The sequence below is a fragment of the Lactuca saligna genome, chromosome 6 (genome assembly GCF_052625555.1).
Source record: "Lactuca saligna cultivar CGN05327 chromosome 6, ASM5262555v1, whole genome shotgun sequence".
Classification (NCBI taxonomy): Eukaryota; Viridiplantae; Streptophyta; class Magnoliopsida; order Asterales; family Asteraceae; genus Lactuca; species Lactuca saligna.
In genome coordinates, this window is record NC_136422.1 from 120,440,767 (window position 1) to 120,468,519 (window position 27,753).

Consider the following 27,753-nt stretch of genomic DNA (forward strand, 5'->3'; position numbering starts at 1 on the left):
GATGCATCAAGACTTATTGGAGAGATACCACCAAAACGCGAGACAAGAGCGTTATGAGATTTTCACTAACATGATTTCCACTAAGATGGGTCATGGAGAGTCTCTTACCGTGCACCTGCAAAAGATGCAAAGGTATGTCGACCGTCTTCACAAGTTGAATGTTGACTTTGGGGAAGACTTGGCGATCGACATGGTGCTTCACTCTTCGCCTCCGAGCTATAATCAATTTAGGATGACATACCACATGAACAAAGAGGAAGTCACCCTAAGAAAACTCCAAGGTCTCTTGAGGTATATACACAATTAAATCTAACGACTCATCTCATGCTATTTCTTGGGTTCTTGATACCGGTTGTGGTTACCACATTTGTTCTAATGTGCAGGGACTAAGAAGAAATAGGGATGTGGAGGCTGGAAGAATAAATCTAATCATGGGGAACAGAAGATCGTCGCCTATGACCAAGATTGGAGTGTATTATTTAGTGCTCAGGAATGGTTTAAGTTTAGATTTGAACAATTGTTGCTATTCACCAGAAATGGCTAGAAACATCATTTCATTTCATGGTTTGTTTAGACAAGGTTTTAGATTTTCTTTTAATAATTAGAATGGTTCTATTTTAGCTTATCTAAATGGTGTCTTTTATTTTGAAGCTATACCATGTAATGGAATTTATGAAACTGTTATGATTGTTGATAACTTAGGAAATGATGTTTTGATTATATAGATTCTTCCAATAGTATGGATAAGGCATCCTTGTGGCATTGTTGCCTTGGACATGTCAACAAGAAACGCATAGCCCAACTCCAAAAGGATGGAGTGTTGGAGTTATTCGACCTCAGGGAAGATGACACATGCGAATCTTGTTTTCTTGGAAAGATGACTAAGTCACCCTACACAAGTACATGTGAAAGGGGTGAAGGTCTATTGGACCTAATACATACTGATGTATGTGGACCGTTTAGATCAACCACGAAGGATGGGAACTGCTTCTATGTGACTTTTACCGATGACTATAGTAGATATGGGTATATCTACTTAATCAAGCAAAAGTCAGAAACTTTTGAAAAGTTCAAAGAGTTCAAGAATGAAGTGGAGAATCAATTGGGCAGGAAAATCAAGATGCTTCGATCCGATCGAGGAGGAGAGTACCTAAGTCTTGAATTCCATGATTATCTCAAGGAGTGTGGAATAGTTTCACAATTGACGCCACCTAGGACACCATAATTGAATGGTGTGGCAGAAAGGCGTAATCGAACTTTATTGGATATGGTTCGCTCTATGATGAGTCGTGCTTCACTACCTATCTCTTTTTGGGGGTATGCCTTAGAGACTTCCGCCCATATCCTTAACCGAGTCCCTACTAAGAAGGTTGCCAAAACACCTCACAAGATATGGACAGGGAAAGCTCCCTCGTTAGCACATATCAAGGTTTGGGGTTGCGAGGATTTCGTAAGACGAGATACTAACGACAAACTCGAACCTCGAAGTCAGCAATGTATTTTCATCGGCTACCCGCAGAAATCCTTTGGATATCTCTTCTATAGACCGAAGGACAATGTTGTCTTCGTTGCGAGGAGAGGAGTTTTCCGAGAGCGAGAACTCATAAGCCAAGGAGACAGTGGGAGGCAAATCGAGATTGAAGAGATTCAAGAGTCGATAGATGAAGGAACCTCTACCGTTGGCACTCAACCCGAGGAGGAAACTCCGATTGAGCCAATTGACGAGTCCTTACCTCTTAGACGTTCCGAAAGAGTTAGAGTTCAACCCCAGTTTTATGGTTTTCATATTACTACCGAAAGGGACACGTATATTAGTGATGGTACACTAATAAACCTTGATGATCCTAATAGCTATAAGGAAGCCATGGCAAGCCCGGAGTCTGTGAAATGGAAAGAGGCAATGGATAGCGAGATGCAATCCATGTATGATAACCAAGTTTGGAATTTGGTTGATAATGTGCCCGGACGAAAGACCGTTGGGTACAAATGGATCTTCAAGAAGAAGACCGACGTGGATGGAAATGTACACACATATAAAGCGCGATTGGTCGTGAAGGGCTTTACTCAAACTCCCGGAGTTGACTATGACGAGACCTTCTCACCAGTTGCGAAGATAAAATCTATTAGAGTGATGCTTGCAATTGCCGCATTTCATGATTATGAGATTTGGCAAATGGATGTCAAGATCGCTTTCCTTAATGGGAAGTTGGCTGAGGATGTTTACATGGCTCAGCTAGAGGGGTTTGTGGATCCGAAGCATCCGAATAGAGTGTGTAAGCTTGAGAAGTCCATTTATGGACTTAAGAAAGCATCTCGCAGATGGAATCTTTGCTTCGATGAGAAAGTTAAAGAGTTTGGATTTGTACGAAGCAAAGATGAGTCGTGTGTATATGTCAAAGCCAGTGGGAGTATAGTAAGCTTTCTCGTTCTATATGTCGATGACATATTACTCATAGGAAATGACATCCCGACTCTGCAGGAGGTTAAGTCCTAGCTCGGGAAGTGATTCGCTATGAAGGACCTCGGAGAGGCTTCCTATATTTTGGGAATAAGGATAGTGCGAGAAAGAAGTAAGAGACTAATCGGACTTAGTCAGAACACTTACTTAGAGAAGGTTCTAAAATGTTTTAGTATGGAAAACTCGAAGAAGGGAGAATTACTGATACAAAGTAATGCCAAGTTGAGTAAGACTCAAAGTCCGAGTACCAAAGCTGAAATAGCATAAATGAGCCGAGTACCATACGCTTCCGCAGTTGGCTCAATCATGTACGCTATGACTTATACTCGCCCTGATGTAGCCTTTTCTTTGAGCATGGTTAGCAGATATCAAGGGAATCCTGGCAGAGCCCATTGGATTGCGGTGAAAAATATCCTTAAGTACCTTCGGAGGACGAAGGAATGGTTCTTAGTCCTCGGAGGGAGTGATGACTTAAAGGTGTGAGGGTATAGTGACGCCAGCTTTCAGACCGATAGGGACAACTATCGTTCACAGTCGGGCTGGGTCTTTACCTTGAATAGAGGAGCAGTGACTTGGGAAAGTTCCAAGTAGGAAACCATAGCTGATTCAACGTGTGAATCAGAGTACATTGCAGCGAGCGAAGCGTCGAAGGAGGCAATATGGCTGAAGAACTTCATCAGTGATCTTGGAGTTGTACCTGCCATAATGGAGCCCGTGGAGATTTTCTGTGATAATGAAGGAACGATTGCCTTGACCAAGGAACCGAGAGATCATGGTAGATCACGACATATCGACAGAAAATATCATTTTATTAGACATCGTGTAGAAGAAGGACAACTCGTAGTGAAGAGGATATCATCAGAAGATAACCCAACAGATCCGCTTACGAAGGGACTAAGTAGGGTTAAGCACTTGCACCATGCTAGGAGTATTGGGCTAAAGGATGATATTAGCATAGATTAGATAGTATTAGAAATAGATAAATGTAATTAACACTTGATGATTAAATAAAAGAGTATTATTTATGAGTAATATTACTATCTTATGTTAATTGTTTAACGATTGTTTCACTTTGCATGTTTTGACTTCCAGAATATTTGAGTTTATTAAGAATAATCGAATTATTCAAATTGTCCACAATCGTTCATATGTTGGAAGTAGATATGAATGAAGATTGTCATGAATTGGTGTGTAGAATGTCTAAATGGTATTAGATATAGCAAAGGGTTGCTGCAACGTTCATGAGTGCTTATGAACTGGTTTTGAGCATTGGAACAAACCTGTGCTTGCTGGAATCACCTTATGGAATATGATATAAAAGGGTGATCGCACGACGATAATATCATATAGTCTTAAAACCTAGATATATGGTTTGTTATTTGTTAATTGGTTGTACATTGATAATGCGAAAACGCATCAGTAACTCGGTGTTATAAAACGCATTGTTGTGTATAGTTGGTTAATGAATAAGTAAATGCATATAAGTCGAAGTTTATCTGTGACTTTTATCCCAAGAGGGTAAAAGCGATATCTCGGCCGCTCGATGATTTGATTTCACTTATGTGTCGGGCCCAGTCAGAACTTATGTGTTCGATTAAGTTCTATGTCAAATAAATAGGAGATCGAGAAACCTAAATGCTTGACTAATCATTCCATAGAATTGTCAGCATGATATCTAACAGAGGACTGTACGATCCCTTATCTAAAGGACAAGATTGATTAGATCAGAGTTTGACAGCGTCTTTGAGAGCTATGATTGCAAATCGGATCGTACTTGTGCATATACTTACTAGACTTATCCAAGTGGGAGACTGTTGGAATAGTGTCTAAGGCTGCAACTATATTAGGCAAGTATTTGACCCGATTGTGCATGGTCCTTTTGGGTTGCCTTCAGCATAGCAACTTGATAGGATGATTTATTATGAGAGAATAAATATTATTAATATATTATGAGAATAATATATGGAATAATAATATTTTTATTTGATTAATGTAAGTCATAAAATTAATTAGAATTAATTTGGTGACTTAAAGAGATTAATTAAATAAGAGGGTATAAACTGTCAATTGTTTGATAGTTACACTTTAGACTGTAAATCCTTATTGGATAAAGGATGGATGGATTCTAGGGCTAGGGATAGCCTCAAATCGTCCAAGGGTTATCCATGGTAAGGATTTGGATTGCTTTAAGGAAAGATTATCCAACTAGGGTTTAAGGTGAAACCCTTAAGGAGTCTACAAGTATAAATAGACCCCTAGAGCTAAGGGGGTCGGCACCTCTTAAAAAGGAAGAAAACCCTAGCCAAATTTCATCCCTCTCCTCTCTCTCAAATCATCCTCCTTGCTAGTTGATGTTTGTAAGCCATTAGAGGAGTGACAATTGTGACTCTAGAGCTCCAAGACAACAAGATCAAACAAGAGATTCAAAGGTAAACTTCTAGATCTGATTTTGTATTGTTCATATACCTAATTAGTCATTAGAAGTCTTGGATTCAAAGCATGTTTAATTAGAAAGCCTAGATCCAAGCATTAGGGTTTTGCATGCACACATAGGAACGTTCTTATGGCTAAAACCCATCAAATATAACCTTGGAATTCAACTTTGCATGATAATTAGACAAACATAGATCCAAGGTTATTAGGGTTGCATGTACACTTAGGAAGTGTTAGAATGCTCAAAACCCATCAGGAAGCCCCGAGGCTCCCGAAGCCATGAGAAAAAGATTCTTTCAGCTCTGAAACACTACTCCAAGCGAAGCTCGATTTTCTATAAAACCCGATGTAAGTGAGCTACGCCTACGCTATTTTTAATATAGCTTTATTTAATCATAGTAACGTTATTAGGAACTTATAATAAGTACTTGGACTATTATTATGAGTTATATAAATGTCATTATAATTTCTTTTTAACCACTCGCGGTACGGGGAGTCTGGTTTAAAGGGCCGTATAAGTTTGTTGGATTTCAGAAGTGCTATATGCCAAAATGATCCTACCCTCCGGTGTTTTATGCCTGGCCCCTGTCTGTACATAGTGGTTGGAAAATATTGTTTAAACGCTTATATAAAAATAATGATGCTAAGACTAATAATTAGTAGCAATGAATATTAGACGAAAATCTAGTGGTAATGATACTAGGTTTCGTCGAAGGAAAATAAATTAAGAAGCACAGCGCTGCTCGAATATTGAGTCGTCACTTTAACAAGTGAGTGCATAGTTACTTTCATCTTACACATAGATATGAAGTATTTTATATAAACTACATGCTATGTGTGCATATTATCTGTATACTTGTTATCTATGATGGATGAACGATTTTATACAAGTTTTATATGATTTAAACTGTATACGTATTTATATCTACATAATATGTTGGGTAAAACATGGGTAGATGAAATATGAGTTGGACGATAAGTTGAGAGGTAATATAGACAATGAGGTAAGGGTGAGAGGTGGACGATGTGAGAAGCCTTTTTCCAAATGTTGGCCCCATCATCTAGCAGAGTATGGATGACAACCACAGACTATTCAAGACAGTCCAGTGGAACACTATCAGGCTCACAACCTATAGGTGTTGTGAACGATGTGTTCACCGGTGTACTCTAAAAACCCATTAACCTGCATTGCTAGTGGACTCTCGAAAACAATACTGTCAATAAACAAGATAACCCTAGCAGATGCGCCTAAAGGACTCTACCGGCAGAAGCGCCTAATAGAGAACATCATAACCCCAGTAGATGTGCCTAAAGGACTATAGCGGTAGATGCGCCCCATAAAGAATGTCACAATTCTGGCAGTTGCGCCTAAGTGATAATATTAGCAGCTGTGCTTGACAGATGTGTGATTAGCAATGATGGATTTCGTGCATATTCCTTAGGATGATCCTTAGAAATGAATGAACAAGAAATAACTGATTCTTAGGGTAGATCCTTAAGAGTAAATAAGATAATCGGGATGGGTAATTGGGTTAATTGTTTCATGATTAAACATAATAATTATCTTATTGTGGGTTGAAAACCCTATGTACTCACCCGGTTTGCAACCTGACCCACTCAGTTTATTTATATGACAGGTGTTGATATGAAGTTACATTACACTGAGAGATTAAGGAGATATAAATCACTAGTGATAATGAATCTATGTTCTGTTTATGCTTATGTTTTTATATTGACGATGACATCCCAAATATTTTAAAATGAATAAAAATACTTTTCTTTGGAAATACTTTCATAACGTATTTATCATGTTTTATTGGGAACAAATTCCGCAACATTTTTATTAAAAGAGGTACTCTGATTTTTATAAAGCATAAACAAAATCGGTCTTTTCTGGTTGTAAAAATGGGGATGTCACAATTTCATATTTGAACCTGAATACCCACTTGTTCAATAATGTTTTCATCCTTACTTGGTAATTTGACTAAGGAGCTAGTCGATCAGTTCTACCAAATTATCTCAACTCATCTTTCATTGGCTTTTACCAATCTATGAACCCTTTCATCTTCAAGTCATATGGAGAAGATTTTGGTTCCCCATTCACCGTCAACAGCAAGTAACTCACTAATGGAATATATATGACTAGAGGTCTTCTTTCTATAAAATATCTTTAAATGGTATGGTTTCCTAAATCTACCTTATCTATAACTGTAATTTTGAACTTCCATTATCAACTATCCTCTCACGATCTCCAGATCTACCATACTAAGATGTCATTCTCTGTAACCCCTCAAACACCATTTGATCCTTACCCATGGGTTTCTTCTGTCCTTTAATATCTTCTCCAAGATTTTCATTATAAAATCAGTTTCTTTAAATATGACATTCCTATTTTTGTGGACCCTCCCACTCTCAGCATCCTATAACCCACCTTATTCTAAATCACACACACACATACACACACACACACATATATATATATATACATATATATATATATATATACATATATATATATATATACATACATATATATATATATATATATATATAGAGAGAGAGAGAGAGTTAGGTTCAAATGTGGATTGACATATATTGTGCGGATGTGTGGATGGATAATGTTATTCTGTGAGAACAACAAAGAAAATATGTTGTTTGATAATATAAATATGTTCAATCTTACATAACTATTTTCATTATCATATATTGTTAGTAATTAAATCGTCTACAAGGTTATTATAGAATTTTTATTATTATTCTCATTTTGTTTGAATATTTTATTGAGTCGTATTCTATAAGAATGAAAATGAGTGAAAAAAGATGCATGACAATAAAATTGAATAGAATTATTAAGAATGCATGAAAATGGCGATAGTTTTGTCAGGTTGAACGTATTCTCATTACTAAACAACCAATTCTCTTAATAATTGTCATAGAATTGCACTGTCCACACATTCGCACAATAGTTGTCCATCCACATTATAACCTAGCCATATATATATATATATATATATATATATATATATATATATATATATATATATATATATATATATAGCACAATGACGTAGAAAACCTAGCTATCAATCGTTATATAGGCGAAGCATACACATAAACCCAAGCAACAAAATCACTTTGGACCTCCGTTTTGTCAGCTACAAATTTATTGTGGATCGGAAAATCAACTAGATGATGGTTCATTAATCAGCCATTTATAGATCATCTATAAATAAGGTAGCTAATTGTTAGCCAGCCAGTTGATGGTTTGCCAGCTAGCTGATATGATCAACTAGCTATTAATCAGCCGGCTCAAGTCATGTTTAACAAGTGTTTAAATCATGTTGATAATGCATAAGTACTCTATATTCTATAAATAGGCTTACAACTCAAGCTAACAATGAATATGAAATTAGAAGCTTTATATTGTACAATTGTACTTCTTATTTTGAACAAGCAATTATACATTTATATACCATTGTAGCAAGTATCAAAAATGGATTTTTACATCCAACAAAACTAAATTATCATATGTAAATTACAAGTTTTATCAACATTTCACAAAGAATGATATATTAACACTACTAGAAAAACAGCCTTTTACGACGCTCATTGCACGTCGTAAAACGCTCGGACGACGCGCAAATGCGCGTCAAGGAAGGCCCTGTCATAAAGAGAGACGACGCGCGTTTACGACGCGCATTTATGACACGCAATGCGTATCATTAAAGTCGCTGTCAAGAAAGGTCATGTCATAAATGAAGATGACACACATTTTTGCGTATCGTAATTTTTATTATTTTTTAAAAAAAATTATTTATAGATTTACTAATTTTCAAATTAAATTCGCATTTTCGTGTCATAAACTTCAGCAACCATTTACGATATGCGTATACTACGTGCCTTTACGATACTCTTTTACGTGTAATAAAAAAATATAGAAACACATATATCCCAAAACAATCAATTTCATCCAAGAACATCATGTCAAAAAAATGTAATACATTGTTATTAAGAGGTTTTCCCTAACTATATAACCTAATACTACATTGCTATAAATGGGCACCTTCTTGTTTGAGTAACTCGTCCTTAAGCTGTCTGAAGAAAGTCTAAAACCCTTCATGTATCCAACCAATCATCATGTCTCTTAGCTTCAATATCAACCCTAACTCTTGATCAAGAACAACACGAAAATCCTACATAATTTCCAAATCATAAATCCAATTTGTCAAAAAGAAATACCTAACTAGCAATCTTATTTACTTTGAAAAAGATAAAACAATATGCATATAGATAGCTTCTGATTTTTTACTTCTCTTAAAATGTTAACAGAGGCTAGGGTAAGATACCACTTATCAAAGGGCAAGAAGCAACTATGCAAGAGAGATTACATTGCATACCAGTTACAAGAAATGGGCCTTTTGCATAGAAAAATATATTGTTTCAAATAAAAAAGTGAAGGATTTGCTCATTATTATGACTATAAAAGCAAAGAGTTTACCTTTTTTTTTGGAAAGGAAACTTCCCTAACGAGGGAGTTTACCTTTTGAGCCATGATGTAAGGTCGTTAGGTACGCCAATGAGGTATCACAAGCCTTTGCTCCTTAAAAAGCATCATGAACTACATGGAAGCCATGTCAAATTAAGAGTTAAGCCACATGAACGTGACATTTATCATGCTTTAATTCAAGCATATTAAGAGCTACATTTATCATGCTTTAACCAAGAACTCTAAACACAGAAAGACACTGTGAGCCAAATTCATCCATGTAATGATTGGAACTATCTTTTTCACTTGAACAGTTACCAGAAGCCACAAAACAATCAAATCTACAACCTGTGATGGAATTTTGACAATTTGTTAATTGAACATGACATCAATATAAAATTAACCAAAAAAACCTATAAAATAATTATGTTTCAATCAATGAAATTTAAGTACCTTGGCCATCTTCATTCATGCCATAAGATCACCATGAGGTGCTTCTACAACCTATAGAAACAAGTAAAGGTAAGCTACACTCATACACCTAAACTTTCACCTTTTAATCTCAATGTAGCCTTCATCAATCAAGTAACGTAAAGAACCCAAAAGTTTTATAAGGCCTATCATCCACTCATATGTTCAAGCTTTCGGGTTTTATAACGCCTATCATCCATTTAGATGTTTTATATGGCCTAATATCAAGATAAAGATAAATGCAAGATATAATAGAGCACTTTTATTTATTTGTATCTTATAATGTTTATCATCCATTCAAATGTTAAAGCATTCAAAATCTAAAAACTTAATACCATGATTGATATATAATTGCAGTATTGCACTTGTGTCATATATAGAAAATGGTCATTTAGTCTCGTTTTCAGTTCAACACAGAAACTTTCAGGACGCCCATAAATTTCTGCATCTTTTTGCGATCTGAACAGCTGAAGATGTTTAATTGAGCTGCTGATGTTGCTAAAACCTTCCCATCTGAGTCCATATGCTATTAAAATACAAAGTCATGATTCATAAAAACATAATATACCCTCGAATATGAAAAATGACATAAAAACACAAATAATATCATCATGAAATTTTTTTTTTTTTTTAAATTGATTAAGAATTGTTGTGTTGTTATTATTAATATTTATTACCTGTTGTTTTGGGATTCCATCTACTGATGCGACATATTGAGCTGAACTTTTTTTTATTACCAGAAAGTAAGTATACATTGAAGATTTGACTGGTCAAAGATTGAATAACGTGTGCAACATCTTCTCTTATTTGATCTTCAACATAAATAAGACCTGCAAGAACACCATCTATTCCTACATACACCACTGATTGGTTTTTGAACTCTTCCGTTTCCACAAATGGGTTTTCATTAACTCCATGCCTGTCATATCACAAATAGCAAGCTAATTTCATCATTTCTTCCAATTATTTACACCATAATATTTTCATTTTTTTCTCATTATATCTCCTAACCCATACCAATGTTCCAACATAAAGTATCTTCTTCCCAACTGAAGCTACTGCACCAGAACCAGGTTCCTCCATATATGTTCCATCATCAGCCTGCATATCATTAACAAAAAAATCAATCACATTTAAAAAAAAAAAATAGTGATTTTATTTCGGTAAGGGCGAAAAAGTAATTTTCATAAGGTACCTTTACATTGGGACATTTAGCAACCTTAGCAGCTTCCCGAATAGCTTTTCCAATTGGATGTATTGTATTAGATTCAACAACAGCAACTAACTTTACTGACGTTTTTATGAATCATATTACCAAGTTGTCCATGTGTTGATTCCGACTGTTCTCATATTTTTAAGTCAATATTATCATCATCTCACGAGATGAATTTACTAATCTTTCTATTTCATCATTTATATAAGGTGGACACGCATTGCTCATGGTATCAAAATCTCATTCGTTTCCACACCAAAAAACCTCAAAAGACTACCCTCAATTCCCACAAATCTTTCAACCAACATCAAACTAATCGAAATCATATTACCAAAAGTCAACGGTCTACCTGAAAACTGTGAGGCCACTATTGACATCCAACAAGAAGAAACAACTTATTTAAAAAAAGCCCATGACAACTTGCAACAACCAGTTTTATATGAAGTTTCCAAACACCTGGACAACTTGGTAAAAAAGAAAAATTTTGAAAAAGAGGTTCAAGTACACGTCAAACAGTTGTTGCCTCTTTTGCTAAAATGGCCATATTAATTATGCAAGCAAACACTCGACCAATAAGAGGGGTTTTTGTTTGCATCCCTGTAAAATTTTCGAAAACAAAAACTGTTATTAATATAAATCTTTTAATGAGTCATAATAATTTAATATCTATATACATAACAAAACCCCACTTACCCCATGGGAACATCCGTTTGAAAGTTAACAACATTTGTGATCATCTTGTTTACATCCAATAATGATAATCCATGGTCAGTGTTTGGTGTGTCCATAAAATTCTCCAAGGTTACTGAAACAATCTATTTTTAAAACAAAACAAGATTTTGAATATCAATTCAAATAAAAAAAATAGATAAAATTTCAAGAAAGTTGGCACAAGTGGGCCCTGTTTTATAGTGTTTGTACATACATGCTGTTGGATCATATTATTACGAAATTGTACAATAGTGGTGAAGTGATTGATCCAGATGAATTTACTAATCTTGTCGGTGGTTTCATTGATGGGTTTTACTCCTGGAGCTCCGGTGAAGATTCCCCTTTTCTTTTGGTTCTGGAACTGAAAATACTGAAACACTTCATCATCGGGAAGAAACCAAGAACCCTAAACGGTGAAGTGAGAAAACTGGGGTGAAATTAGGGGATATCAGAGAGATTAATTAGCAACGGAGACAGGTGGGGAAGATTATAGAATGGTGTGGCTTCTTTAATTTGTATGTTGAGAACAAATAGGTGGATGATGCTTCTAGATTGTTCCGGAAGATTTCTAGCATACAAAAGAGCACCATTACATGTTTAATAGGAATTGAGTATTGAATTTATAGTAACTAACAGATTAAAACAAGTGCAGTTGTAACAAGAATCATCATGATTTTCCTTCATAAAGCTTCAAGATTATTGTAGTCATCTTTCACAGGTGCTAGTAACGAGCTGATACCTAAAATTAACAAACTTTAAGACAAACATAAAGTTGCAAAATAGAGATGGAACTGGAACCACAAATATTCACATTGTTTTCTGTGTCAATAAAGAGAAAAAAGCAACTAACTTACTAACCTTCATAATATTCATTCCATCATTCAAAATTTTAAGCTTCTTATTCAGCAAACCACCAACTTGTTCAAGATCTTTTGGGCTTCATCTTTCTAGAAAAGTTCTTCCTGTAAAGAAACATTTCATCCTGCCACCCCACCACATGAACATTAATCACTAAAACTATATAAAAATGAATTTGTTACTTTCTTTCAGAGTGATCAAAATTACCTTGCAATAGAAGAAGTTGACTAGTTATATTTATATACATCACAGATAGCTAAATCACAGCCCTGTTCATGACAAGTAACAAAAAAGGGACATTTGTTTTACATGTTAAAAAGAAAAACTCAATATTTGTGAATTATTTAAGGAAATTAGAAGGGATTGAAGCAAATCTCACATGTTCCCAATTCTTTAACTCCTAAAGGCAACCTCTCTCCATTGGAGACCTGAGAATGAAAGAAGGAAAGAAATTACAGTCATTTCGAAAGAAATTTGAATACAAGAAAAAACCCTTTTTTATTTTATTTTTGAATAGACAAAAAAGCATATGGACACAATTCTCAAAAAAAAAAATAAATAAATAAATGTACGACTCACTTTGATGTTGTACAAGGGATGCATTTTATTTAACATGCATTCTTCCACCATCCTCCTTACAACAAATGGAAATAAATTAGGTTTCTAAGTTTTCTTTTTTAACCCAACAAGTTATGCTTATAGGTACCTGAACAATGAAATACCAACATTTAAGGGCATATTGGTATTTCTTGATAGACTTCTAAGTAAAACAATTTATTCCAGTTCTTGTGCAATAAGACACACATGCATAGTCTAATGCCCTGGAAGTATGTATAGTGATAGTCTGCTTCTATAGAGAGACTGGTAGAAAATTCAACTACTTGCTCAAAAAAAAAAAAAAAAAAAAAAAAAAAAAAAAAAAAAAGCATTCACCTAAATGAAAATGAATAACAAACTAACATAATAACTCCCATAAAATTCAAACCTTGATCAGCATGTATTCTAAAACACGAGGAAACAAATTGTAAGGATAAAAAGTTGAACCCAAAAAAGTGAAATATGTAAGTGCTAAAATATGTAAGTGTTAAAAGTGAAATATGTAAGGATAAAAAGTTGAACCCAAAAAAGTGAAATATGTAAGTGCTAAAATACAGACATGAAAACAAGTTAGCTTTCTAATTTAGAGTAACAATTTATTTACACTTGTGACAAATTTAGGGTTAATACAAGCGGACTAATTGAGACAAAATAGTATATCACTATGTGTGGCTAATGAAATTAATCTTAAAGATGACAAAAGTATTGTATATCAACCCAATAGAAAAAACATAATCAACAAAAACTTCAACCATATTGTTGATCTCGACTCATTCACCCATGGAAGAGTAAGGTCTACATTGATCCCAATTACAATTGGTACTAAGCTTATCTAGAAACAGAAAGCTAGATAAAACAAGTGATATTGCAAAACTGAACAGAAAAGTGAATTCAAGGAGAAGAGGAAACCTTGTTGGGCTTAGAAGCCCTAATTTGAAAAACACCGAGAGACCAAAGTCAGTAGCTTTCAATAGTGAGTCTTCATCGGTACTCAAGAACAAAAAGTTCTAGGTTTTAAGTCTCAATGGAACACTCCCATCGTATGACAATCATGCACCACCGTCACGATCTGTCGGCAGAGGCCAGCTACCGCACGCTCTGAATAATGTCCCTTAGCTATAATCTGATCAAATAGCTCTCCGCCAGCGCACAACTCCATGATTAGGTTAACAGAGTGCCGATCCTGGTAATTTGGAAGATAGATGCTGATGGGGAAGAATGTTCGTCTTTCATTGGAAGTCGAGGGCGGTGGGAGACACTCGGAAGGGTCGAAGAAGCAACAGACGTCGGAAGGTGAATGGAGGTTTGAGAATCGAGAGAGAAGAAAGAAAGAAAGAGGGTTTTCGGTGGGGATGAGCTAGGGTTTTCAGCCTGTGGAAACAAAGCGGGCTTTTTAATTTTTGGATTTCATTTCCCCTCGGATGAAACGCGCGTTTCATTAAATTTTATAAAGCGACATGGTTAGACGACACACATTTTTTTTAAGGTGCCCTCCGTGTTTTTTTTAATTAGACACTAATTTTAGGGCACATAAAAATAGGTGTCCTCTATGCTTCATATTTTCGAAAACTAACATCAATTTTTGGGGCACTCACAAATGCGTGTCCTCTATCAGCGCGTGTCCTTGATTGAACGTCGTAAAAGGTTGTTTTTCTAGTAGTGTAAGCTTGCAACCTACCCTCTAAAGCTATGATGGTCATATTGTTTACAAAGCAATCTTTAGCTTTGATTTCATCCGTGGTTGACTTTCACTCCACTTTGGCAGTGGTGATGAATCTTGGCCTGTTTGGAGTGGGTAATGGTATGGCATCATTAAGAAGCATGGAGATCATATCAGATGTTGTTGGTCTATCAAACGCACTTTCTTGTACACAGAGAAGGGCAACATGAACAACCCTCAAGAATTGCCATACAACAAAAGTATTTCCCAATGTAGGATCCTTCAATTCCAATGTATCCCCTTGTTGCCATAACTCCCATGCCTATATCATTAAGAGAATATTATCAATATAATTTTTTTACTCTTTACCAATAAGTATAGTATGTATAAGATGTTAAATGGTGAATTTTGCTATTCTTACATATCCAATAAGATTGAAAGTACGGCCAAGATGACCGAAACTGCTATTTCTTCTTCCACTGATGATTTCCAAGATCAAGACTCCAAAGCTGAAGATATCAGACTTGATAGAGAAAGTCCCTTCCATTGCATACTCAGGAGACATATAACCACTGATACAACATGATCGATATGGCATTTCAATAAATTGACCATGGAAACACATAACTTAATTTTAATTTTGATATTTTAAGTTTGTAACTAAGACAACTTACTATGTTCCTACCACCCTGTTAGTGATTTCCTCGGTCTCATTCTGCTTGAATATTCTTGCCATACCAAAATCAGAAATCTTGGGGTTCATACTCTCATCAAAAAGAATGTTGCTATCTTTTAGATCTCAATGAATAACTCTCATTCGTGAGTACTTATGCATGTATAACAACCCTTGAACAATTCCTTCAATTATGTCGAATCGTTTACGCCAATCCAACTTTGTCTTTCCGTTTTCATCTGCTAGACATCAAAAGAAAAGAGTCATTTATGAATATAACGAGTAAAACCATTATATACATTTATGTTACAAACACTTCACATCAAAGAGGAAGAAATCTAAGCTTTTGTTGGGCATATATTCATATATTAACATCTTTTCTTCACCATAAATGCAACAACCAAGAACCTGACAAGATTTGTATGAGTACTAGTTCATTCTTGAATTCCACGAGCCCTTGCGTCGATGTTCTCGAAAGCTTTTTGATTGCAATTTCTCGTCCACCACATAGTCTTCCCTGTTTTTATAATTTCATGATGTCTCTTTTTTTTAGATTAGAGTTTCGAATGTAAAAACATAACAAGTGCATAAAATTAGTTTAAAGTAACATCGTCTTGTAAATAGGTCCAAAACCACCTTGTCTGCGCTTATTCTCAACTGAGAAATCATCAGCGATAGCTATGATAAAGGCAATGCTAAATAATAACAAGTCATTTTCTTTCCCACCATTGTTTTCAAGCTGATTTATATCCTTGAAGCTTTCAGAAACTGTCAACTCCAGGAAATATTAATTTCTATTATGTCTCTCATATTCTACAAGCAGAATCAATGACTTAACAAAATATACAACTATATCATACAAACATGAGCTAGAATTTTTATCATTGCTACATTAATACCTTTACGTTTACTCTTTCTCTTCTTTATATACCATAATATGCCAAAACGTATGATTAACAAAGGAATGACAACTCCCATTAGTATCCATACCCAATTCTTGCTCTATTCTGTTTTGTTACCTGCATATTGACTTGTTTAGTGTAACGTCTGGTTTCCTGGTATGCGTTTAATTAAGTATTTATCTATTTATTTTGAAAGAAGGACTCGACAAGTTGGTAGCCCTGACTTGTCTAGTAGAAGGCAGTTTGTACACGGGGGTTTTAGTGAGCTACTCGACGAGTAGGATAGGCTGGATGAAACCCTAATCTTTAGGATTTGCACCCAATTTAAGCATCATATCTGGCCCCCATTCCAGCCTCGATCACCTCCAAAACCCTAACTTTGAAACCCTAATCATCCATAAGTAACATTGAACTATTTCTTGCCATTGTGAGTGTTATCTGTGCCTTTTGAAGCTTGTGGAAGAAGTAGAAGAGAGAAGACTCAAGAGGGAAGGAGTAGATCCAGGAACTACACTCTATTTGCTACATTTTCTGGTAATCAAGTTTCCAACTTGATCATTCTTCTCTTAGATCTATGTGTTTCCATCTTATGAAATTTTTGGTTCAAGAACTTTGGTACTTGGAGTTGGGACGTCCCAAGTGGCTCATACTTCAGATCTAGGATCTAGGGAGGGTCCCATGGCATAAAGGTGCAAACTTTATGACCATGGAAGCCCCATACAAGCATATGAGCAGGTTTATAGGCTTTTTAGCCCTAAAAGACTATGCATGGAAGGAAAGCTCGAAACTTTATGGGTCCAACAGATGTTAAAACCATAGATCTAGGTTTATATGTGTGGATTTGATACTCTATGGCCTTTTGGACAAGATCCATGTCTTATAGGAATTAGGGTTTTGTATAAACCCTTTTAGAAGAGTTATGGATGGGTAAAGTTCGAAACTTTACCCTTAGAAAGGCCTTTTGAGTTGGCAAACAAACTAAGAACCATGGATCTAGAAGATAGAGGCTTAATTTGTTAAGTAGGCCAAACAGATAAAAGGACTCAACGAGTCCATAAGGGAGCTCGACGAGTCTGTAGAGGGGCTCGATGAGTGGATGAGCCAAGTCGTGACTGAACAACTCGATAGAACTCGGCGAGTCGAGAAGTTGACTCGATGAGTTGGTCAACCCAGAATGTTGACTTTGACCGGAGTGTTGACTTTAAATAGGGGTAAAATGGTCATTTTACTCCATGCCTATGAAGAGTTATTAGTTTTTATTAAGTGTTATTATGGAAATTATAGTCAGAGAGTCGCCGGAGCAGCAGACAGGGATTCCTCACTCATGTTTTTAGCAGTCAGTCATACGAGGTGAGTTCCCTTTCATTAGGAACGAGTCTAAGGCACCAAGTTCGACCCGTATATGTGATATGTTAGTAGATAAGTATGGATGGGGCCCAATCTCGTAGCAGTCTAGTGTGGGTGGGGCCCGGTTCTCATAGTATTATTCGAGCATAGATATATGATTGTTCGGTAGATATACTTGTTTTCTGTGTGATACTTGTATGCATGTTAGTAGCGGAGTGTGGGCGGGGCCCGAATCTCTGAGATAGTGGAGTGTGGGCGGGGCCTGAATCTCCATGAGAGTGGTCGGGGCCCATATGTCCTAGTTGCATGATATTTGTATGGTATGTGGTAGTTTGGGGAGACTCACTAAGCTTTATGCTTACAATTTTCAGTTTTGGTTTCAGGTACTTCCGGTAGTAAGGGGAAGGACTCGGGTTGATTGCATGTCACACACCACAGTTCTAGCCTAGGATGTTTAAACTCTGATATTTTTCTCATATGATTTTGATATAGTACTTGTCACGATGTTTTGAGATACATGATACTGGATTTTCTTTATGACTATGGATGATTTATGGTTTTATTAATGATTTTAAAACGAAATTTTTGGTCTATATTTTTGGGATGTTTCATTTAGATTCTAAAATGATCAAAAGGTAGCTAAAAAATCATTGAAAATTAACATTATTACCTGTATTTGGAGTGACTGGACTTTTGTTGATCACATACTTTAAAGTAGATATAACTAAAAGTATGAATCATCCTATAATTTGACATTTAGAAAAAATTGGACTTATAGGAGAAGATATTACAAAATCAAAAGTTAAATATATTTGTAAATTTAAATTAAAAAATCTTGATATTACAATAAGAACAGCAAATGTAGAATATATTTCTTTAGATAAAGAAGAATTTAAAAAATAAATACTAGAAATGATAGAACATGGATTAATTAGGAAATCGGAAAGTCCACATAGATCAACAACTTTTATAATAAGAAATCATTCTGAAATAAAAAGAGGAAAAACTCGAATAGTTTATAATTATAAAAGACTAAATGATAATACAGAAGATGATGGTCATAATATCCCCAATAAAGATTCTTTAATAAACCTGATACAAAAGAAAAATGTTTTTAGTGAGTTTGATTTAAAATCTGGATATAATCAGTTGCAGCTTGAAGAAAACTTTAAATCATGGACAACATTTATATGTTCTGAAGGACAATACGTATGGAATGTTTTAAGCTTTGGGCTTAAAAACTCTCCATCTATTTTTCAAAGATTTATGGACAGTATTTTTCTTAAATACGACTTTTGTTTAGTATATATTGATGATATTTTGGTTGCCAGTGAAACAGTACAGGAACATGAAAAACATTTACAGAAAATATTTGAAGAAATAAAAAGAAATAGTATTGTAATTTCTAAAAGAAAAATGGAATTGTTTAAAAGGAAAATATCATTTCTTGGATTAGAAATAGGAAATGGAAAAATTAAATTACAAAGTCATATATATTAAAAAAATTTAGACTTCCCGGAAAAATTTGAAAATCTAAAACAGATACAAGCTTTTTGGGGCTTGGTTAATTATGCCCGAAAATTTATTCCTAATCTTTCAAAGTTAGTTGGTCCATTATATAGTAAAACAACAACTAAAATGGACAAAGACATTTCAGCAAAGACGATATTAAATTAGTTAAAGTAATTAAAGAAGCAGTTAAAAATATTAAATCATTAGAATTACCATTAGTCACTGATTACATAATAATAGAAGTTGATGGATGCAAAGAAGGATGGGCAGCTGTTATCCTTTGTAAATCCAATAAATATAGCCCAAAGGATACAGAAAAGATATGCTCATATGCTAGTGGAAGCTTTAATAAGACAGGAATGAATTGGACTTCTATAGACTATGAGATACAAGCTTTAACAAATGCTTTAGAAAAATTTAAATTATTCTTACATAAAGAATTTATAGTTATAACAGATTGTGAAGTTATAGTTCGTTTTATTAAAAATTATCAAAGTAAGAAAATAAATAAGACACAGTTGATAAATTTACAAAATACAATACTAGGAAGTGGATATAAAATAAATTTCGAGCACATAAAGGGAGAAAATAATGGAATAGCTGATACGTTATCCAGAAAAGAAATATTAACAGATTATTTTCTATAGATGACTAGTCAAAACAAAGGAAAGAACAAATTAATACAGCCTACACAACAAAATCAGAGTTCCTCTTCCATGAGCATTTCTTCAGAAGAAGAAAGAAATACATCATCAACAGAAAAATTGATGGATTCACCAATAAAAATTGAATATCAACACAACCCCATACAACAAAACTCAATTCTTTATATGGGAATAGCGAGTACTACACATAATCATAACCTCTTGCAAGGATTTAGACCGCAAATGGACATTTCCCAAAATATTCAACATTCATATTATTGGACAGGATCTTCAAAAAATATACAATATACACATAACAGAGAAGCTACTATAGCATTTGGTAATTGCACTTTACCAATTTACTTTGATGAATGCAAAAAGTTTAGGCCCACGATAGAAGTAAACTCGACAAAAAACCAACATTGTTTGCTAGATAACTTATGGCATATTCAGACAGTTCAACATGCTTCATCATTAAAATTCAAATTCTTAATACTTTAAGTTTTTTATTTTCATAAACAGTCACCAATGACCCCTGAGAAAAAAACGAAAAAAATTCACACCCTATGTTATCATCAGGGGCACAAAAGTTGGAATTTTCAATAATTTGGCAACAGTCTTAAAATATATACAATATCAAAATCCCCTTTATAAGGGATGCTGTAGCTGCTAGGAAGCTATGAATATAGCTCAAGAACATTTTGGGTTAAAAGATCACATTTGTGAAAAATTCTTTTGTCGTATAGAATTATTGATTCATGCTTTTAAGATTGTGTCGTCGTTTCACACTTTATGTAATAATCATGTTATTTAGGATCAAATATTAAGTCCGGTATTGTGTTAGTATGAGAGTGTAATTGTTACACTACCCTTTGCATATATAAAGGGTTAGAACCTATTGTAAAATCATCGAGAATTCATAATAAAAATATTGTTGTTATCAAATTTCCTCATGTCTCTCTAAACAATCTCTTTCTGATTTTCTTCGCCTATCTCTTACATTCCTAGTTCCTTTCATATACTTATCCCTCATAAAATAAATAAAAATAAATAAATAATAATAAAATAAATTAATTAATTAATTAAAAAAAACCTCAAAAGTTGCTTTTGCACATAGCTTCTCCTAGCTTTGTAAGTGCATGTACTCTTCTTTATTATTTAAATCTTGTTCATATTTTGTTTATGGTTTAACGGTAAACCCAGAAAAAACCGATATATATATATATATATATATATATATATATATATATATATATATATATATATATATATATATATATATATATATACATATATATAGACACACACACACACACACACACATATATATATATATATATATATATATATATATATATATATATATGTTGGATTAGTGTCTAAGTCCATAACTATTTTGGTATGTACTTGACCCGATGGTGCATGGTCCTTTTGGGTTGCCTTCACCAAAGCAACTTGATAGGATGAATTATGGAGAGAAATGATTAATTATGATTTATTAATATATTATGAGAATAATATATTAAAGGAGAAATCATATTGTTTAATTAATATTAGTCAAGAATTAATTGATATATAATTTTGTGGCTAAAAGAGATTAATTAAACTTAAGGGACTAGAACTGTAATTATAAGATAATTGCAATTGGGCTATGGATTACTTGATAATATATAAGTTGGAGGAATTCTATGGGGAAGCCCATTAGAAATCGTCCAAGGGTTATTCTAAAAGGGTTCATGGGCTGCTTAGGGCTTAAGCAGTCAAATTAGGGTTTCCTAGTTGAAAACCCTAATAGCCTACATGTATATATAGTACCCTTAAGCCCCAAAAACGTGGCTAAGAGTTCCTCTAGGGTTTTGGATGTTTTTGGGCAGCCTCCTCTCTCCTTGTTCTTCATCCTCTTGCTATTGGTGTTTGTGAGCCATTAGAGGAGTGACAATTGTGACTCTAAGCTTTCTAAAGTCATTGTAAGGAGGAATTGAGATTGTTATTTCTACATAACAATCAAAGGTAATTCTCTAAACCCAAATTTCAGTTTATAATATGTTAGATCTAAGATTGTATGTCTTGGATACATTGCATGTACAATAGAGAAACCTAGATCCAAGCATTAGGGTTTGTATGAGATCATAAGATTGTTCTTATGTCTAGAACCAATCAGTGGTATCAGAGCCTTGATTGGTTTCTGTTGTATGTGATGCTATGTTGAATTATTTACTGAAAAAAGATTTTTTTGGCCTCTGCCCGACCTGACTCGGTGACTCAGTGGATGAACTCGGCGAGTCCAAGGGTCAGACAGAGGGAATATCGGGATTTCTTGCTGTTTTGCTCAAGGATTAATACCAAAAACGTATTTTTATGATAAAATCCGATTTTTATTATATTTGGGTGGTTATCCTTCATAAAACAAAAGATAATTTCAAATCTTTTGAATCATAGCTTCCTTATATGATAAATATGGATTATTTAAATTATTTGGTAATTATCTTATGGGATTAGGTCAAATATAGATAATAACAAAATTAATTGTTTAATTTTTATTAATTGTTATTTGATCCTTGTGTTGTGAAAAAAAGTTTCAATATTGCCCATTTAAGTTTTATGGTTTAAATTTGAACTTAAAAGTTTTGTTTTGAAATTTAAATAGTTGAAACCCTAATGTTTTGAAATGTTTCAAAATTTGCCCTTAAGTTTTGGAATTTAAAAGTTGATTAAAAGTTTAATTTAGAAATGTTAAATTCTAAAACCCAAGTATTGTTTTGAAAAGTTCATATCACACCCTATGGTTTTATTAATTAATTAAAGTGTATAATTATTAAAATAGACCACCTAGTATTTTAAAAGTGTAAAATACACCCTATACTATATATATCATTAAAAGTCTAATATTATACATGTATGAGTAAAGTGTCAAGTCTTATCATTAGTAGGTCTCATTCACGAAGCTAGTCTATAAGGGGTGCTTAAGGAAATTGCCTATAAAATGGCGATTGAATGGGTATCCACTCTTACCCACAGCACTCTTGACTAGTGGAGGGTCGTTAGCCGAACGGGTAGGATAGGACAGAAACCTTCGATTATAAGTATAATGAAGTACAAAAGTAACTAAATGCTTTCATAAAATTCCCAATCTTAGTTACTTTAGGCAAAAGTGAATTGATGCAATCCCATGAAATTACACTTTGTGCCCTTGCGAAGACGTTAGTGGAGCGCGTGTGGTTAACCGGCACATCGAATAGGTGACTGTAACATGTGGGGGCACCATATAAGTTTGCATGGTTATTCACACCCGCTTTGTGATCCTCGGTATCCCAGTCACAAACTAGAGGGGCATATCGAGATTTAAACATGCCATTGAAAAGTTCAATGAATCTCAAAAGATCTAGGAATTTTCAATATATTTAAAACTTAAATTTCTTTTTTGCTTTTCATGGTGGAAATTGGTAAATCGTCATTTACCTACCTTCAAATATTCTGCAACTAGATTACATCATCCGTTTTCTAGGTTGTAGTGTATTGTGTTGGATCCTAGCCTCGATGTTTCATTTGGGTGTCACATCGAGGATTCTAATCAACTAACTTGAATTTGTTTTCTCCCGTTTTGTAAATGTCAAAGTATGACAACTATGGTATTACCAAATCCCGTGGAACAAGCTTTCCACATGAAGATGATATTCCACGATTCGATCGAGGAACAAGAGATCATGCTTCACTTCCTCCACCTCCTCTAATTATTCTCCCTAACCCACAAGTTCGAAGGCTTGAAAAGTTCAAGCTCACTCAAGCCCTTTTGGCAAGTAAATATGAAGAAGGAAAGTCGGTGTGTGCACACGTCCTAGAGATGAAGTCACACATTAATAGGTTAAGAATGTTGGGATCTGTTGTATGTGAGGAGCTGGCTGTTGACTGGGTTCTTCAGTCACTTCCTAACTCATATAGTGAGTTCGTAAGAAAGTACTATATGATAAACCACGACGTGACCCTTATAGATCTCACCTACATGCTTATTGCTGTTGAATCAGCAATGATTTGGCGCACTAGAAAAGCAAAGTTGATTGGTGAATCTGCCTTCCAGACCTGTATGGATATAGGCAATGGCAACGAAAGACATGCCATGATCAAAAAGTTTGATCATAAGAGAAAGGCAAAGTCTGAAGTAGTTCCATGTGCTGTTCCAAAAGAGTCAATTTGCTTTTATTGCCAAGAGAAGGGCATTGGAGACGAAGCTGCCCTATTTACCTAAGAGATCTAAGAGATGGGAGAGTCAAAACGTATGGCTCTGCTTTAGGTAAAATCCATTAACTAACTCTTTTAAGTTCCTATTCTAGATTCTTAATACATGATGTGATAAGATTACAATTGATGTTTTATAGGATCAAAGAAAAGGAGAGGAAGCTTAAGGGAAGAAGTGAGCGGAATCTAATTGTGAAGAAATGGATTTCGATCGCATTGCTTGAAGATTGGATTCTTGAGCTACTACTTAGAGTTAGAAAAGATTACTAAGAAATATGTATTAACATAGTTTTTCGATGAGTTGCATTGTTAAGGACAAATTTTTCCGTAATAAAATAAAATTTTGTTTTATATTATTTATTTATCCTTACAATGGCATGCATGAAAAATTGATGTTTGAAGATTTCTATTATTAGCAATAATGGATTTGATTCTTAATTATGTTATTTGTGGAAATGTCGAGAATTTACCAAATAGGGAGAGTTTCTCATCACCCAAGTTTCAATTGGATAGAAACTTGGAATCATGCAACGTGTATGATGAATGAAAAACTTTCACATTTGGAAATTAGACTAATTCGTTGATAAAGTGTCAAGTGAAGGACTAAGAGATCAAGTACACAAAGTTGTTTGTTGATCAACTACACCACAAGAGTAACAAAGATATTCGTCATGAGTTACTAAAAGGTTAGTAAATATGATTATACTTATAAGATTAATTGTAATTCTGAATTTATTGAAAGAGTTTAAATCAATAGCAGAACGAATAAGAAGAACCAGGTATGCGGAAAGATAAAAGTTTCTCTATTCTAAGAAGAAGGGAGAGTACCTTTTATTATGTTTTATGATAGGTCTTAATGATTAAGAACCATATCTCAATTGATCCTCTAAGTGAGTCTTAGTACAATTGTATGTCTATGAAGAGGAATCAAGAATTGAAGAAATGGTTAAATCAAGAAGTCAATCGTACTTCGTTCCGAAACAAGTCTTAGAGTTAAGATTGTGACATTGAGTGACAAGTTTTAAGAAGCTTTATAACATTCATCAAATGTAGAATTTGGAAAAAGGTTTTGTTATTCTTGCACATTTGAAATTGGTAAGTTGTGATGTATTGGATTAGACAAAGACCAACAAGGACCAATTTTGAGAAGTGTTTTGTCTTGATAAAAGCTATACTAACTCTTGAATATTTGTTTGTCAAGAAATGTTTATTGACAAAAGAATCTTGTATGTCAAAGAGTCAGTGGGAGTCTTAATGGTCTTGAAAGGGTTCAAGAACAAATCAAAATAAACCTTATCAAACATCACTAGCACACGACTTGAGGTTTACAACCTATCGTGTTGACGCTATCTTGTATCTGTGCCATTCCAATCGAGTTAATTATGCATATGAGTTCTATGAGTTCTCATTTGAACACATAAAAAGGCAAGCACCTTGATCAATGAAAATTACATTGATATGAAAGGGTGGGCTGCTTAACTACTTGGAAGACATGGTGAGCACTTGTGTTACAATAAGGCAATAAATCAAGATTGAGAAGGTTCGGTCCATATGAGTTTGAATTTGTCATAAACTTTATTTTTGACAAATTCACATGGATAGGAACACATACACCATTAAAATCTAAGTGTCATAAGATTCCATCCTTCATAAAAATGATTGTGAGAAAATGCTTTCACCAAGAGAGATTTTAAGAAGATAGTGATTGTGAAAATTGTATTCTCGAATTCGATTATGGTTACGGTATCCCTTTCCATGATTTGAATTGTGAGATTTGGCAATTAGTCTGAATTGTTTAGACACATATATGAGCTATCTAAGGCAAAGGTGTATAAGTTTGAGAAGCTTGATAAAGGATTATCAAAGCATTAGGTATTAGAAATATGAACATAAGAAATTTAATAGGCATTGTTTTCTGGAAGTTAAGTTGTTTTCTGAATACATGTCAAAGCTAGTGGGAGCATAAGTGTTATGCTTATATGATAATAATCATCATGATAGTGGGAGCATAAATGTTATGCTTGTATGATTATTATGGCAAGTATTGCAAGTTAGCAATATTAATTATAGAAAACAAGAGTTATACTTTGCAATCTCGTAAGGGTTGAAAAGTTGTTTTGCTATAATTAAGGGAGAGAATATTATGCTTCATTAACAAATTCAGTCAAGGATACATTGTGTGTTCTTAAATTTCAATTATGATTACGGTATCCCTCTTCATAGTTCGAATTGTAAGAACGAGACACATAAAATATTATGGCAGAAGATTGATAAAGTATCATATCTTTATGTAAAACATTATGCATCGTGTCCTATACGCTTCGGGTATAGGATTGATTGCCAGTGCTATTACATTTAACCATTCTAAAAGTTTCCAAATGTATAGCGCATTTAGAGGGAAAAAGGAAAAGAATCGGTTTTGACCAAGATAATTAAACAACTATCAAAGGACGATCCAAAGTTCGCCGAGGATTGGTCGCTTGTGAGTAGTTGGAAGTATAGTATTGGATGGACCATATCGACATTATTATGAATAGATAAGATTCTATTAAGAATGAGTTGTCATATGGAAAATATGGAAATGGTTCCATATTGGGAGTTGGATATTGAGAGTCTATGATTAGAAAATTTTATGCAAAAGGATGTTCAAAGGAATGTCCTTTGAGTGAGAGACATCATATCTATAGAATTGTTTCTCATAGAGATTGGCCAAGTCTTGATGATTTTGAGCTATGACTTTACGAAAGGATCATTTCATAAAATGTTAGAATCTAGCATATTCTATAATTGACAAGAATTTGATATTCTTACACTTGTGATAGGGATTAGGAGTTGTGAAATGAGTGTGAAAGGATCACTTTGCATGTTTTGACTTCCTGAATAATTTAATTGGTTCTGAACAGTCAAATTATTCAAACGGACCACAGTCGTTCATATGTTGGAAGTAGGTATGAATGAAGACTGTCGTGAATTGGTGTGTAAATTGTTTAAAGTGTATTAGACATCAGCAATTGTTTGCTGCAACGTTCATGAGTGCTTATGAATATGATTTGAGCATTGGATTAAACCCATGCTCACTTGGATTACTTCATGAATTGTATCTCGAGTGATTGTTGAGACGATAACATCTTATATTCTTGAAACCGAGATGTGTGAGTTGTATCTTGCGAGTCGGTTGCACATTGATAATATGTAAATGCACCAATAACTTGGTGTTATAAAACATATTGTTGTGTGTAATTCGGTAAGTGAGTACAAGCGAGCATTGAGTCAAAGTTTATCCGTTCCTTTTATCCAAAGTAGGATAAAAGCGATATCTTTGGGCCCCTCGATGATTTAGTGATGGCACCTAAGCGCTTGGCCGAGCCGGGACTAATTTGATGTGATCAATTGTAGTCTGTTGGCAGTCGTCATAAATCGGAAGTCGGGAAATAGCATAGAGAGAATGATTATAATTCATGTCTTATATCTATATGATATCTAGAATGGAGGAATATATGATCCCTTATCTAAAGGACACACGTATCTAATAAGATCAGAGTTGACAGCGGCTTT

General features: G+C 34.3%; 1 protein-coding gene and 1 pseudogene across 1 annotated transcript; both read right to left on the reverse strand.

Moving 5' to 3' along the window:
• Positions 1-8,847: 8,847 nt before the first annotated feature.
• LOC145001346 (uncharacterized) lies at positions 8,848-13,136 on the reverse strand. Its single transcript, XM_078960718.1, has 13 exons — positions 13,010-13,136; positions 12,838-12,899; positions 12,631-12,754; positions 12,407-12,511; positions 11,987-12,142; positions 11,755-11,876; positions 11,044-11,658; positions 10,866-10,949; positions 10,526-10,767; positions 10,184-10,374; positions 9,831-9,881; positions 9,390-9,725; positions 8,848-9,084 (listed from the first exon to the last, which is right to left on the reverse strand). Exons 8-11 carry the CDS (start codon positions 10,877-10,879, stop codon positions 9,846-9,848), a joined length of 483 nt encoding a protein of 160 aa, XP_078816844.1. The 5' UTR covers positions 10,880-10,949; positions 11,044-11,658; positions 11,755-11,876; positions 11,987-12,142; positions 12,407-12,511; positions 12,631-12,754; positions 12,838-12,899; positions 13,010-13,136; the 3' UTR covers positions 8,848-9,084; positions 9,390-9,725; positions 9,831-9,845.
• LOC145002856 (G-type lectin S-receptor-like serine/threonine-protein kinase B120) lies at positions 10,904-18,871 on the reverse strand (annotated as a pseudogene).
• Positions 18,872-27,753: the final 8,882 nt, after the last annotated feature.

Excerpts from the sequence above, each read along its gene's own strand:
- LOC145001346 (XM_078960718.1), bottom strand. Across the intron at positions 10,375-10,525 it reads ATGGAATCCCAAAACAACAG|CATATGGACTCAGATGGGAA; the intron begins GTAATAAATATT and ends GTATTTTAATAG. Across the intron at positions 9,882-10,183 it reads GCAATTATATATCAATCATG|GTTGTAGAAGCACCTCATGG; the intron begins GTATTAAGTTTT and ends TTGTTTCTATAG.